This window comes from Acomys minous, assembly GCF_964271855.1.
Source record: "Acomys minous genome assembly, chromosome: 3".
Taxonomy (NCBI): domain Eukaryota; kingdom Metazoa; phylum Chordata; class Mammalia; order Rodentia; family Muridae; genus Acomys; species Acomys minous.
Window position 1 is genome coordinate 83,061,562 of NC_140485.1, and position 14,770 is coordinate 83,076,331.

The 14,770-nt window shown below is 50.8% G+C and overlaps 1 protein-coding gene across 2 annotated transcripts; it reads left to right on the top strand.

Annotated features, from left to right (window-relative positions):
- The first annotated feature begins 11,949 nt into the window (after positions 1 to 11,949).
- Positions 11,950 to 13,238, top strand: ID1 (inhibitor of DNA binding 1). 2 transcript variants are annotated; one of them, XM_084775988.1, is made up of 2 exons: positions 11,950 to 12,470; positions 12,807 to 13,238. In XM_084775988.1, exons 1-2 carry the CDS (start codon positions 12,058 to 12,060, stop codon positions 12,859 to 12,861), a joined length of 468 nt encoding a protein of 155 aa, XP_084632114.1. In that variant the 5' UTR covers positions 11,950 to 12,057; the 3' UTR covers positions 12,862 to 13,238. The 2 variants fall into 2 exon arrangements, with proteins under 2 accessions (XP_084632114.1, XP_084632113.1); XM_084775987.1 differs by having other exon boundaries at positions 11,951 to 12,465.
- The last annotated feature ends 1,532 nt before the right edge of the window (positions 13,239 to 14,770 follow it).

Sequence of the window (14,770 nt, forward strand, 5' to 3'; positions counted from 1 at the left end):
GCTTCTAGCCTCCGTATAATCTAACCTAGGCCTAAAATGTTTTCAGCCTCTGAGACTTACTGCTTAATAAGCTCACCCTTTCTTGTTCTTACTGAGCTCTAGGCTGGCTGGTTCAACTCCGCTTTTCTGGCTCAAACTCCTCTCCCAGCTGACTTATTCAATTTGGCTTTCCTCTTGGCCTCTAAATTGCTCTGTTTGGCTTCAAACTAACTCCAGCCTCCTGCTCTAATTTCCTGGCTCCTTCTCATTCTCTGGCTCATTCTATCTTCACCTGAGTCTAGATTATTCTCTCATTCACTCTCTATAAAACCCTCCAGGCAAAACTGACTGTCTCTCTGTCTCTGTCTCTGTCTCTGTCTGTCTGTCTGTCTCTCTCTGTCTCTCTGTCTCTCTGTCTCTGTCTCTGTCTCTCTCTGTCTCTGTCTCTCTCTCTCTCTCTCTCTCTCTCTCTCTCTCTCCATTGCCCCTTTAAGTAGCCTCCCTTCCCTCTCTCTTCTCATAAGAGTTGGGCGTATCCTATTCTCTCAAATCTTCTCTGATTTGTCACTTTTCCTGCCACTCAATTAGACATTACCTTCAACCATGGGTGTTCCCTTCTACAAACTAGCTTTACCTTCACTGTTTGGGATTAAAGGCAGGTACCACCACTCCTAGACCTAAGCTTTTCTCTACCTGATACTTGCTCTATACCAGACTGGCCTTGAACTCAGATTAAAGGTGTGTCTGTATTCCAGCCAGATCACATAGACCTAGAAGGTCTTTGGATGTGATTTCTCTGAATTAACTTTCTTCTACACATGGGCACTACAGAAAGTGTTCTTGCACAAGTCTCCCCTACCCAGAATCTAGAACTTTCTTTCTTTTCTTTTCTTTTTTTTTTTTTTTTTTTTTTTTTTTTTTGGTTTTTTGAGACAGGGTTTCTCTGTGTAGCCTTGGCTGTCCTGGACTTGCTTTGTAGACCAGGCTGGCCTCAAACTCACAGCGATCCGCCTGCCTCTGCCTCCCAAGTGCTGGGATTAAAGGCGTGCTCCACCACGCCCGGCCTTTCTTTCTTTCTTTTTTTTTTTTTTTTAAAGATTTATTTTATTATGTATACAGTGTTCTGCCTCCATGTATGCCTTACACGCCAGAAGAGGGCACCAGATCTCATTGTAGATGGTTGTGAGCCACCATGTGGTTGCTGGGAATTGAACTCAGGACCTCTGGAAGAGCAGCCAGTGCTCTTAACCACTGAGCCATCTCACCAGCTCAGATCTAGAACTTTCACTCTTCTATGAAGTGTGCCCTTGGGGTGACTGTGGCCAACTTCAGATAGCATCTGTGTGTCCCAAGCAAAGTGTACCTATTTGGTCACTCCCAGATGAAAGATTAGGGTTCCCTAAAGTCATTAGGCTAAGTCAGTCCTTGTGGTACAGGGGTGAGCCATTCAGTTACCAAGGAATGAGGCCATAGCAGAGCCTCTGAGACACTTATGGGAACAATTAAAAAGGAGTCACTACTGCCAGGGTGTGGTGGCACACACCTTTAATCCCAGCACTCAGGAGGCAGAGGCAGGTGGATCTCTATAAGTTTGAGGCCAGCCTGGTCTACAAAGCGTCCAGGACAGCCAGTGTGACACAGAGAAACCCTGTGTGGGGGTAGAGGGTGGGAGTGGGGCGGGAAGCAGTGTCTACAGAAGGCTGACTTTGCTGGAGCCTGTTCCAAGCTATGTGACTGGCCGAATCAACTCACCCTCACAGATAGTGATGATACAGAAACAGGAAGAAATGAAGTGGCTCAGTCACTTGGCTTGTAAGAAGCGGAGCCAAAGCGGGGCGTGGTGGTGCACGCCTTTAATCCCAGCACTTGGGAGGTGTAAGGCCCAAGTTGTGAAAGCCCCAAAGACCACCAGGAATCAGCCAGATGCAAATCACACAAGGTCTTGTTTATTAGTCAAGCTCAGAGCCTGGACCATCAGCCCCCTCCTGAGGAGGAAAGATGGTGGCCCCCGGTGTTAGGGGAACAGGGTTTTTAAAGGAAAAAAGCTTCACATGGGGGGGGGGGGAGTGAGGGGGTTTCTAAGCTGTTTCCAAGCCTTGCTGTGACATGATAGGTCAGAGGGGTACAGAAATGTTGCCCTTTGGGGCTGGAGAGATGGCTCAGAGGTTAAGAGTGCCACCTACTCTTCTAGATATCCTGAGTTCAATTCCCAGCAACCACTTGGTGGCTCACAGCCATCTATAATGTGATCTGATGCCCTCTTCTGCAGATAAAGCATTCATATACAATAAATAAATAAATAAATCTTAAAAAAGAAAGAATGAAATGTTGCCCTTTAAGCTGATTGGCTAGGGACCAGGGCCACTGTGACCTGTAGCTCTGATTGGTTGGCCCAAAGGTGCAAGCTCCTAGGACCTGTTACTAGTTGTTTGTTTGTGGCTCTCCCTAAAAACTCTGGGGGGGGGGGGTCGAGAAGGGGGAGGAAAGGTGGGGGAGGTCAAGGACTCAGGCCCTGAACACAAAATGGCATTGGTTTGGTCTCTACAGAGGCAGAGGCAGGCAGATCACTGTGAGTTTGAGGCCAGCCTGGTCAACAAAGTGAGTCCAAGACAGCCAAGACTACACAGAGAAACCCTGTCTTGAAAAAACAAAACAAACAAACAAAAAACATGAAGTGGAGCCAAACAGCCTTTTGGGGCCTCTGAGACACTCAGAAGATGGTCCCTTCCATCCTTAAGTGTACTGGATGACCTTTTTTATTGTGTTTGTTTGTTTGTTTGTTTGTTTCGGGTTTGGGTGTTGTTGCTGTTTGTGGTGGTGGTGTTTGAGGCAAGTTCTCCCATGGTTGCCCAGGCTGCCTGGAACTCACTAGGTAGCCCAGGCTAGCCTTGAACTAAAGGTAACCCTTTTGACTCAGCTTCCCCAGTGGCAGGAGTACAGGTGTGAGCCATCAAGCGCAGCTTCCTGGATGTCTGAACTTCCTTTCAACTAGCACATCACTGCTTTGGCCTCGGTAAAAATGATAATGATACTTTTAAAAAGAAAAGTCGGAAAGGCAATGTGGTGAGTCACACATTGTGTCTAAATCCAGCTGTCCTTCCTTGGGGCCTGAGGTAAGGGAGTAGCTCATCTCAGGAGGTGCCACCCCTAGTGACAGGATACTCAGGGTTGGGTGGGAACAAGCCAGGAAGGGGGTGCTCAAAGCTCTGAAAGGATGGGCAGGGAGCTGGGCGGGGTCCTATGAGAGCCTCGATCTCAGCTACTTCCCTGGTTCCAGGCCCTGGAGCAGTAGGCGGGGGAACCCAGGTGCATGGGAGATAGGTGAGTCAAAGGGAAGCCAGGTCATGTGCCAGGGAGGGAAGGGTACTGCTCCCAGGATGGGATTTCTGGAGTCTCCTGTCAGTCCACAGTGGGAGCATGCAAAATCTACTGAGGCCCCACCCAGAGGTCTCTTGTGCAATCTCCTGGTCCCACCCTCCCTCCTCTGCTGGGCTTTGCTTAGGCTGTGTTCTGCCAGCCTCAGAGTATGCCAGGGTCAGGCTAAGTCCTACAGCACAGTCCTGGGAAAGGGCTAGGCCTGTGTGCGTGGGTGTGGGGTTCCTGGGGTCTGGATAGGTATGGTTGTGTGTCTGTGGGGCTTTGTAGCCTTCTGAAGTATTGAAGGTCAAGGGGCTGTGTACAACTAAAAATACGTGGGGTAGGGTGGCAGTGGGGTCTTGGTGACACTTCTGCTTGTTTTGATTTTAAACTCCATAGAGTCTATAGATCTATAGAATCTATAGATTATTTGTTGTTGTTTTGTTTTTCGTTTTTCGAGACGGGGTTTCTCTGTGTAGCCCTGGCTGTCCTGGACTCCCTTTGTAGACCAGGTTGGCCTTGAACTCACGGAGATCCACCTGCCTCTGCCTCCCGAGTACTGGGACTAAAGGTGTGAGCCACCGAGTCCAGTGTTTATTGTTGTTTTGAGACAGAGAGTCTGTCTTGAGTCCGGTCTTGAACTTGTGGACCCTTTTGCTTCTGCCTTCCAAGTAGTTGGGATCCTGGTTGCATGGTAACACCCAGCCAATGTACAATTTTCATCCTGGCAGGGGTTGGCAGTGGCTGGGCATCAGCACTGTGAAGGATGCCTAGAAGAGGAGTTTTTGTTAAAGCTATGGGCCTTGGTGTAGCTGGGAGGTTCTGGGAGTTTTCTGTTTTTGCTTTGGCCTTTCTTTCTTTTTTCTGAGACAGGATCTCAATTTGCATGTAGCCCCTGTTGGCTGGGGACTTCCTGGGTGGACCAAACAGGTCTCCAATTTTCAGTGATCTTTTAGAAACCTTCCCCTCACTGGGATGTGAGGCCTTAGCTCCAGGTTTCTTTTGTGTTTGGTTTGGTTTTGCAGTGTTGGCGATGAGTCCAGTGCCTTCCGGTGTGCTCCAGCTCTGTGCTCCAGCTCTGCGCTCCAGCTCTGCGCTCCAGCTCTGTGCTCCAGCTCTGTGCTCCAGCTCTGTGCTCCAGCTCTGTGCTCCAGCTCTGTGCTCCAGCTCTGCGCTCCCCCAAGCCACACTCGGATCTGTGGGCGGTGCTTTGGTATGACCAGTACTGCACAGTTGCAAGTGTCCTAGTCAGTGCAGGAGAGGGAAGGTATGTGCATCTGTGTTCCTGGCATGGCTGCGTGTACTGTGTGAGTGGCTGGGGTGAGGACAGCCATCCCATGATTTGATGGTTTGATGTGTCGCCTCCTTAGTGTCTTTCCCAGTGTGTTGGCTTTGTGCAGATCTGCTATTTGTGTTTGTATATGCATGATAATGTATGTTAATGTGCATCTTGGCAGGTTACTCTTCTGGTTGTATGTATGAGTGTGCCGCTGCCGTGCTGGCAGTGTCTGTTGCACACTCAAGTGGTGCTGGATCAGTGTATCTATATTCTGCTATGGGGGTGTGTACAGCTGTGAGCTGCCTTAAGATCTGTTAACTTAACATGGGAGCTCCCTGGCAGGGGCTCTGCCCTTTCTCTGGGCCACTGGAGAGACACTGGGGGACGGGGAGGGTGGGGGGGGGCAGCAACCCTTTGTCCAACCACAGGAAGGCCCCACCCCCTTCATCTGCAGGGACCCTGGGAGTGCCCAGACTGCCAGGCTCCAAATTCCCTCCCATTGTTCTAGGGCCTCTTTGAAAACTGGGTGGAAGGCAAAAGGTGGGTCCAAGGCCAGGATATCACACTCCCTACAACCACCAGGAACAGAGCCCCAGAACCTTTAGGGCAAAGCTGGCTGTGGACCCATTGTGCAGGTAGATAAGTTGAGTCCCAAGCAGAAATGGATGAGTGCATGAGTGGTAAAGCCAGGGAGGTCACAGTCTTTGCACCCCTCATGTGACCCCCCCCCCAACAGTCTCCTGTTGGATCTGGAGCGGAGATCAATGAGACTCCAGAAAAGATACAAAAATATCCTGGCTCCCATTTTGGTTTTTGTTTTGTTTTTTTTGTTTTGTTTTGTTTTGTTTTAGTTTTTGTTTTTTTTGAGACAGGGTCTCTTTGTGTAGCCTTGACTGTCCTGGGCTTGCTTTATAGACCAGGCTGGCCTTGAACTCATAGCGATCCATCTGCCTCTGCCTCCCAAGTGCTGGGATTAAAGGCGTGCGCCACCACCACCCAGCTAAGCTCAGTTTTTATAATCTATCTTGTTATTATTTTATACCTATTTCTTTAGTGGGTATGTGGCGACATGGAGGGGTCATTGTGGGAAAGATTAAGCTTTGTAGCACTCATGTGGAAGGCAGAGGACCACTTGTAAGAGATGGCTCTCTCCTTCTATTGAGAGGGTAGGTCCCTAGACTAGATCCCAAGCATCATATAGGCCCAAATTCAACTTTTGGCCTCATTTTGCAAATGAGGAAACTGAGGACTTAGAGGAACAATTCATTATTTAGCTGAAATGATCTAAAAACTATTCAACTCCGAGTATTATGCTGTGTGACTCTGAGCAAATGGGGCACCTTTTCCGACCTTTTTCAGTATGGTTGTACCTTGCAATCCAGGATGACCTCAGACTTTCAGCTCTGCAGCTGCTTCTACCTGATTGCTGAGATTACAGGTTCAGCATGCCTGGTGAGTCCTTCATGCTTTCCGGAGCTCACATCCCCACAGGGGCAAGGATGGGGTATAGGAAGCAGACAGCCAGAGCACAAGACAAAGATCACTTTAGATTGTAAAAGAAAATAGCCAAGGGTGTTCTGAAGTCTCCAATGCGGAGGGGACCTTTGACCTGAGACCTCAGGGTGACAAACTTGCAGAGATCTGGCTGGTAAGTGCTCTAGGCTGGGGGCACATCCAGGGCCTTGAGGCCGAGGCCGGATGGAACTGGTTAGAAGAAGTCAAGGACTGGAGAAAGAAACGGGAGGACAGGACGTGGGGTTGGTGGGGGCGAATGAAGTGGGGGCGCTGGGTTCTGTTCTCAGTAAGATGGCCACAGATACAGTGTCGCCTGGGCCAGAATCCTGGGGTGGGATGGGGGCTCTGCAGTCTCTGGTTACAAGCAGGGGTGAGGACAGCCAGAGCCCAAGGTCTTTCCCCAAAACTCCCTAGGTCCCAGCCCAGAGGCGCCGGCCTGGCTGCTGGAAGACTTCGCTGTGGGCACATCTGGGGAGCAGCTGCAGGGCCAGGACCAGAGTAGGTCACATGGCACGGAACAGTCCCCGCCCTAGAGCCTGCAGAGCCAAGACTCTGGGAAAGGGCAGTTGGGGAATATCTGGAAGTGCACGCGTCCATGGAAGACACTCCGCAACGGGGGCCTTGTGTGCAGAGTCTTCCCACCCCCACACAGGGAGTCAGTGGCACCTCCACACTGTGACCGGAAGCTAGTCACTCTGCAGAGTGGACATGAAGTGACTGCTTACTCCAGGGGCTGTTGATTTCTCATCCAGTGACTATTCCCTGTGCCTCTGTGATGTGACAGGCCCTGCAAAGCACCCTGAGCTACAGGGCTGGATGGAGCAGCTGGGCCCTTGCCTTGTGGAGCTGAGACTTAAGCTGATTCTTAGAAGGATGCCTGACACTGACAGGGCACTAAGTTACTCTGAGCTATTTGCATGACAGGACCTGGGACAGAACTCCTACGGAAGCATTGCTCCCTAGCAGGTGTGATGGCACCCCTGCAGCCCGACCTCAGGGTGCCCTGCCTTCATTCAGTACCTTTCATTTTCTTTCTTTCTTTCTTTTTTAAGATTTATCTATTATGTATACAGTGTTCTGCCCACATGTACACCTCACACTAAAAGAGGGTACCTTATCTCATCATAGATGGTTGTGAGCCACCATGTGGTTGCTGGGAATTGAACTCAGGACCTTTGAAAGAACAGCCAGCGCTCCTAACCACTGAGCCATCTCTCCAGCCCCATTCAGTACATTTCTTGTGTGCCGTTCCATAGAGTACACAGTTTCCTCTTGATTGCCAACTTGACTAGATTTAGAATTGCTTCAAAGACACACCTCTGGGCATGTGCTTGAGAGCTATTTCAAAACACTTGAGCTGAGGAGACCCGTGATCCCAGACTGAAAAAGAAGAAAGTGAGAGATGGAGCTCCGCACCAGCATTGTTTCTCTGTGCCTCAGATACAGTGTAATCGCTTCCTTCAGTTTCACACTGCCCTGTCTTTCCCACTCTGATAGACTGTCTCCTCTAACCGCAGGCCAAAAGAAAAGGGGGGGGGGGGGGGACATGTAGGCACACACCTTTAATCCCAGCACTCGGGAGGCAGAGGCAGGCGTATTGCTGTGAGTTCCAGGCCAGCCTGGTCTACAAAGTGAGTCCAGAACAGGCAAGGCTACACAGAGAAAGCCTGTCTTGAAAAACAAAAAAATAAAATAAAATAAATTTTAAAAAAGGTGGGGGGGGGGTGGTCTGGAGAGATGGCTTGGTGGTTAAGCGCACTGTCTGCTCTTCCAAAGGACCCAGGTTCAATTCCCAGGACCCACATGGCAGTTAACAACTGTCTGTAACTCCGGTTCCAAGAGATCTGACACCTTCACACTAATGCACATAAAAAATAAAATTAAAAAGAAAGAAAGAAGAGAAGAAGAAAAAGAAACCGGTTCTTCCCTGCGTTGCTTTGTTGGGTACTAATGGTAATTGAGTAACTGATCCAATAAATCACCTCAGCCAGGCAGCTCCAACCATGTCAGCCACAGTGACACACACCTATAGTCCCAGCATGAGCCACTCTGATAGTCTCTGTAGTGACAGTCACCCGCAGTCCCAGCTACTCCAAAAGGATGGCTGGGGCCCAGAAGTTTGAGACCAGCCTGGATCAGACAGGTGTTAAGACTGTTTAGGGACCTGCGAGAGAACGCAGCAGGTAGGAGCACGTGACCTGCAACACTGACAATTTGAGTTGAGTCCCCAGAAGCTGCAGTGGAAGAGACCACGGTGGAAGAAAAGAACCTACAAGTTGTCCTCTGGCCGCCACGGGCACGGGGCACGAGCACACCTGCACTTCTGCACCTCCACTTGGAGATTCTAATTATTGTTTCATTTGTTTCCCCTACCGTGTGCAAGCACCCTTGGCCTTGACCTCATCTCAGCAAGCAGTCAGGCCCAGAGGCAGGAACTAAGCCTGTGAGGTGGATATAGAAACCCACCGCAACCCCATTTCTTTCTTCTTTCTCTCCATTCATAGTGAGATTGAGCCCAGGGACCATGACACAGTAAACACTTGCTACATGGCACGGCCACCCCCACCCCCACCCCCCAGCCTTACACACACTTTTGTTCAAAAGTACATTCAGAGCCAGGCATGGTGGGTATATGCCTTTAATGTCAGCATTCCAACCTATGTGTTTGAGGCCAGCCTGCTTCAAGAGTTCCAGGCCACTCAGGGCTACGCACAAACGCACGCATGCTGAACCTAGTATAGTGGCTCACACCTGCAATCCCGGTACTGGAGGGGATGTGGAGGCAACGGGTCAGGAGTTCGTGGCTGGACTTTGGCTAGGTGGTATGGTGGTGTGCTTGGGGCTGGTATGAGCCAAACGAGGCCGAGGAGGAGGAAGGGGGAGGAGGAGGAGGAGGAAGAAGGGAGGAGAAGAAGAAAAAGAAAAGAAAGAAGAAGAAGGTGTTGCCCGTTATGTCATCTTACACCTTTTCACAGTAGCAATCAATCCTTATTAGCAATATAACTTTTCTCCTCCCCTTTTGGTCACACTGGGAATTGAATCTAGGTCATTGCAGATGTTAGAGAAGCATTCCACCACCGAGTTACAGCTCCGCCCTTTTATTTACACACACACACACACACACACACACACACACACACACCCTCCCCTCCCTGAGACTGGCCTGGACCTCAGTACATATTTGAAATCAGCCTCCTGGCTGCAGTGATCTTTCTGCCTCTGCCTGCTGGCTGCTTGGGATTACATGTGTCAATCATCAGGCCTGACCTTTGAAACCAGGGATGGTGGTACATGCATTTAAAGACAGCACTTGGAAGGCAGAGTTCAAGACCAGCCTGGGCTACCTAGTTTCTCTGTTTAGCCTTGGCTGTCCTGGACTCAATTTATAGACCAAGGCTGGCCTTGTACTCACAGAGATCCTCCTGCCTCTGCCTCCCAAGTGCTGGGATTAAAGGCATGCACCACTACTGCCTGGCTTGGGCTATTTGTTGTTTCACCAAGTGTTGGCGTGAATTCTTTGTTGTGAGGTAGAGGGACCATAATGTCATCTCTTCTAGCATATAGTATTTTACTTCTGATTCTCTTGAGTGACAAGTTAGAGCTCCCGTTTCCTGTGTCTGGTTGTCTAAGGCTCTGGAGTCAGTCTTTGGGAGGCAGAGTGAGGGGACAGGCCCTCACTTGCCTGGTATACCAGGCTGGTCTGGAGGATGTGTAGTTTAAGATAAACTATTTGTTGGTTGGTTGGTTGGGTTTCTGAGACAGGGTTTCTCTGTGTAACAGCCATGGCTGTCTTGAAACTCCACCTTGGGGGGGAGGGGACAGGGTTTCTCTGTGTAGCCTTGGCTGTCCTAGACTTACTTTGTAGACCAGGCTGGCCTCGAACTCACAGCGATCCACCTGCCTCTCGCCTCCCGAGTGCTGGGATTAAAGGTGTGCGCCACCGCACTCGGCTCTCACACCAGGTTTTATCAGGGGACAGAATCCGAGGCTTCCTGCTAGCTAGGCAAACTATCTGCCAACTAAGCTGTATCTCGAGTGACACTGTCCTTGATATAACAATGCTTTTTTTTTTTTGGTAAATAAACTAAACAAGTCGGTCTTTAGCGTTGTGACAAGAACAATAGACGAACAATAGACGGTAAACCTCACACAATTCTGGCTCTGTGTGAGAGAGCGTCGCGAATGGTCGTGGCTATTAAAGAAAAGCAGGCAGAGTGCAGAGAAGAGCTCAGAGTGGACACAATCTGCAGCTACACCTCGACCCTTCTTAGCCAGTCCAGGTTTCAGACTCCGTCCTCCATGTCACACACACACCCCCCCCGCTTCAACCCTCCCCCCACTGGTGTCACCCCCACTTCAACCCACCCACGTCCTGGTTCTAGGGACTTCACAGTTCACTTTTCTGGAAATTCAGTCAGCCTCGGGGTCCAGAATAAAAGAGAGCCTGCCTTAAAATGTGTCTCGGAACGAGGTGTTGCGGGGCATACCTGCAATCTCAGTTAGGGATCCAACTCAGATAGGGAGGGGCCTCAGTCGTGAGGGGTTTGGGTTGGCAGGGTGTGAGAAAAACCTCCCTAACCGCCCGAGCTGTGGGGCTGGGTGGGAGAGACTCGGCAGGTGTGGGGCGGGGAGGTAAGTTGACCCTTGGTCAGCAACCGCGCCCAGGAGGAAAAGCATTCCCAGGCTTTCCGCCCTAGGTCTGCAGGTGACGGGCTCAGGGGCGGGGGTTGGGGGGTGTGGGGAGCGGAGAATGCTCCAGCCCAGTTTGCCGTCTCCATGGCGACCGCCCGCGCGGCGCCAGCTTGACAGCCCGTCCGGGTTTTATGAATGGGTGACGTCACGGGCCTGGCGTCTAACGGTCTGAGCCGCTTGTTCAGACGCTGACACAGACCAGCCCGGGAAAGGAAAGGGAGGGGGCATCTCCGCAGCTGCTGCGCCGTGGGAGGGAGAGCTTGCTCGGAGGCCTTCTAGAAAAAAAAAAAATCTAGAAAAAAGAAGAAGAAGAAGAAAAAGAAAATATAAAGAAAGAAAGAAAATCACCAGCTGCTGCAGATTTGGAACCTTTCTGCAAGAGGCTGTAGAATTGGGAGCTGTAGACCGACTCTATCGCGACCCTTCTGTGTATGTAGCTCAGGTCTCAGACTCTGTCCACTTTAAAGACGATCCTAGTATGCTAGGGTCAACGGACCTAGGGGCATTCCCATTCATTTTCTGGGAATTGAGTCAGGCTTGGAATTCAGAGTAAAAGAGGGCCTGCTTTCAAAATCTGTCTCAGAACATGTAGCGAAGCACACCTCTAATCACAGCACCTAGGAGTCAGAGAGTTCCGAGCACAGCCTGGGTTACATAAGACTGCCTAAAAAAAGCAGCAACAACAAGCCCTCAAAAGTAAATAAACATAAAAAAATAAAGTTCTGCTTTTATAAGTAGAGTTTATAGCCCAGTCTTACGACAGCATCTGGGAATCCTGGGCTAGTCCTGAGCCACTGGCCAGAGCCAGCCGCTTCTCTGTTGATGTTTATCTGTAAAATGGACCCGGAGAAGTGAGAAAGATACCATGAGAAGCTGATTCCGGGGGGGGGGGGGGCGGGGTGGTGGGGAATGGTTACTGGCTTAGCCTCTTTGCTTCCTTACAGCCGCTCTGCCGATGCCCTCCCACCCTCTTCTGTTCTTGAGCCCCACCGCCTTTCCATCATCCTAAGGGTGCACTAGTAGATCCAGAGGTGGGACCCGAGGGCGGGCTAAGCCAGGCCTCCAGCAGCCCATTGGTTGCTTTTGAACGTTCTGAACCCGCCCTGGGTCCGATCTTATAAAAGACTGGCTCCAGCGCTCAGCCCTCTCATTGTACAACCTTCTTCCAACTTCTCAGTCTCTTCCTATTCACCCTTCACGGGCTCCTCCGCTCTCTTCTGCCTGTCCTCAGGATCATGAAGGTCGCCAGTGTTAGCGCCTCGGCTGCCGCGGGCCCCAGCTGCTCGCTGAAGGCGGGCAGGACAGCGGGCGAGGTGGTGCTCGGTCTGTCGGAGCAGAGCGTGGCCATCTCCCGCTGCGCCGGGACGCGCCTCCCCGCCTTGCTGGACGAACAGCAGCAGGTGAACGTCCTGCTCTACGACATGAACGGCTGCTACTCACGCCTTAAGGAGCTGGTGCCCACTCTGCCTCAGAACCGCAAAGTGAGCAAGGTGGAGATCCTGCAGCATGTCATCGACTACATCAGGGACCTGCAGCTGGAGCTGAACTCGGAATCCGAAGTCGGGACCCCCGGAGGCCGGGGACTACCCGTCCGGGCCCCGCTCAGCACCCTGAATGGCGAGATCAGTGCCTTGGCTGCCGAGGTGAGGTCCTAGTCAGAGCATTGGGAAACTGAGGCCATGAAAGACTGTGTGTGTGTGTGTGTGTGTGTGTGTGTGTGTGTGTGTGTCCGTCCGCCCGCCCGCCCGCCTGTCCGCCCGCCCGCCCGCCCGCCCGCCCGTCCGCCCGCCCGTCCGTCCGTCCGTCCGTCCGTCCGTCCGTCCGTCTGTCTGCCTTAACTTTGGAGCACATAGCTACTTATGGGCGCCTAACAGGAAAAAGTTCGTGCCATCATCGAGTCTCCTGAAGTGCAGAAATGGGAACGCCTCTGCCCTTCTGGCCCCTTCTAGCTTGTCTTATCCTTATCTCGCTCTGGTGTTCACAGGCCGCATGTGTTCCAGCTGACGATCGCATCTTGTGTCGCTGAGCCGGCTCACTGAAGGACAAGACAGGAGGCCAGAGGAATAAGATGCTCTCGGTTCCCCCAGGGGAGCCCGGGGAAAAGACTCCACGGAGGTCACCGGACTTTCGGCGGATCTGGCCAAGGGGGTAGAGGGCTGACCAGCAGTGGAGGCTCACCCTCTCTCTACCTTTCAGCCCTCAGAGACTTTGGGGAGGGGGTTAGCCAACCCCGTGTGTTTCTATTTTTTGAAAAGCAGACATTTTTTTAAATGGTCACATTTCGTACTTCTCAGATTTCTGAGGAAAATGTTTTTGTATTGTATATTACAATGATCACTGGGTGCGAATATTGTTTTACAATAGTTCTGTGGGAGTGGGGCTTTTTTGTTGTTATTAAACAAATACTTTAGATAAACGTTGCAGTGACTTCTTGGATGGGGGAGGGGCCTGGGGTAAGAGTGACCTCTGACCATTTTCACAGCCAGTGTTAAGAATCAAGGGATTGGAGGGCCACATCTGGACCATCATTCTTACCGACCTGAATGAGTGTTTCCAGTGTCTTTAATGTCTTTTCCCTCATCCCTGGCCATTTCGCTGTTCCCTAGTGTCATAAAATTAAATCCTCGAGACCTCTTGGAGGGATTTCTCTCAAAGTGATCCCCGGGCCATCTGGATCATCCAGGGAGGTTGTTAAAATGCAGATGGACCTGCTGGGTCGCCCGCTCTGGGCTGGGTGGTACTCAAGCCATTCAGGTTGGAAAAGGGGGTTGCTGGACCATTTCCTTGCCAAGAGCAGGGGTTTATGTGGTGAGATCCTGTCTCTAGGGTCATAGTTTGCCTCAAGCAGGACTTTGGTGTCCCCTGTACCCTGCTGAGCCACTTTTCTCTGGGTGCCAGCAGGCTGCCCTAGGGCTCCCGGCTTGTCCAAGTGGGTGATGAAATTGGCAGGGTTAGGCTGTGCACAGCTGCAAGGCCACCTGCTCTGGGTCTGGACTCAGCCCCCTCACCCTGGCCTGACTCTGCTAACCTCAACATTTCCCCTGAGGCTACTGTGTAGGCTAGTCATGTCCCCAACTCCTTAGAAGGAAAAAGGTTTTACTTAGGGTCTGTCTACCTGGACACGAAGCTCTGTGCTCACAAAGAGAGTGCACAATTATCTGGGCTTGCCAGTGTATTTGACCTGAGTGACTCATAAGAGTCTGGGGCATCTTTCTCCTGTGCAGGCTTGGAGTGGGGTGGTGTACGGGTGTAGCAAGGCACACGTGGGTTCTGCAGACTAGTGTGTGCCCTCCAGCCCTTGAGAGTTCACCTGGGTGCACTGTGCTTACACACCTGCCTACCTCTGGGTTGGTGGTATCGTCTACATAGCCACACTGGGCTCCTTTGTAACTGGAGATTGCTTAGCATTCCTAGGCTTGGCGCAGGGATGGGGCAGCTGTATTCAGGCAAACCATTTCTCAAAAAGTACAATTCCTACCTCCTGGCCAATTGTGAGTTAGATCTTGGGGACATCCTTCAAGTATCCCTACCTGGTTAATTCCCAGGGAGAAATGAAGTTCCAGAAAGGGCAAAGACCTTGTCCCCAATAGTAACTACTATTGGTACAGCTTATCACTAAATAAAACAAGCCAGTTATACTAAAAAACATGTTCCCAGCCACTCCAGTCTGTATAGCAAGATCCAGGCAACCTAGGGCTACAATCGGGAGACCCTGTTTCAAAATAAAGAAGTAATGATTAAAACCCAAATAAATAACACCCAGTACCACAATCCCCATTGGGGCTAGCAGTAGGATTCTGAGACCAGTTTTGCAACAGAAACAAACTGAACAAAAATAAATAAAATTTGGAATTGTTTATCGAGCACTTATATTAAGTTTGACTGTTTCCTTAACTTTAATTAATACTAAACCAGCTACATAAAATGATCTCAAGCATTTGATGGACT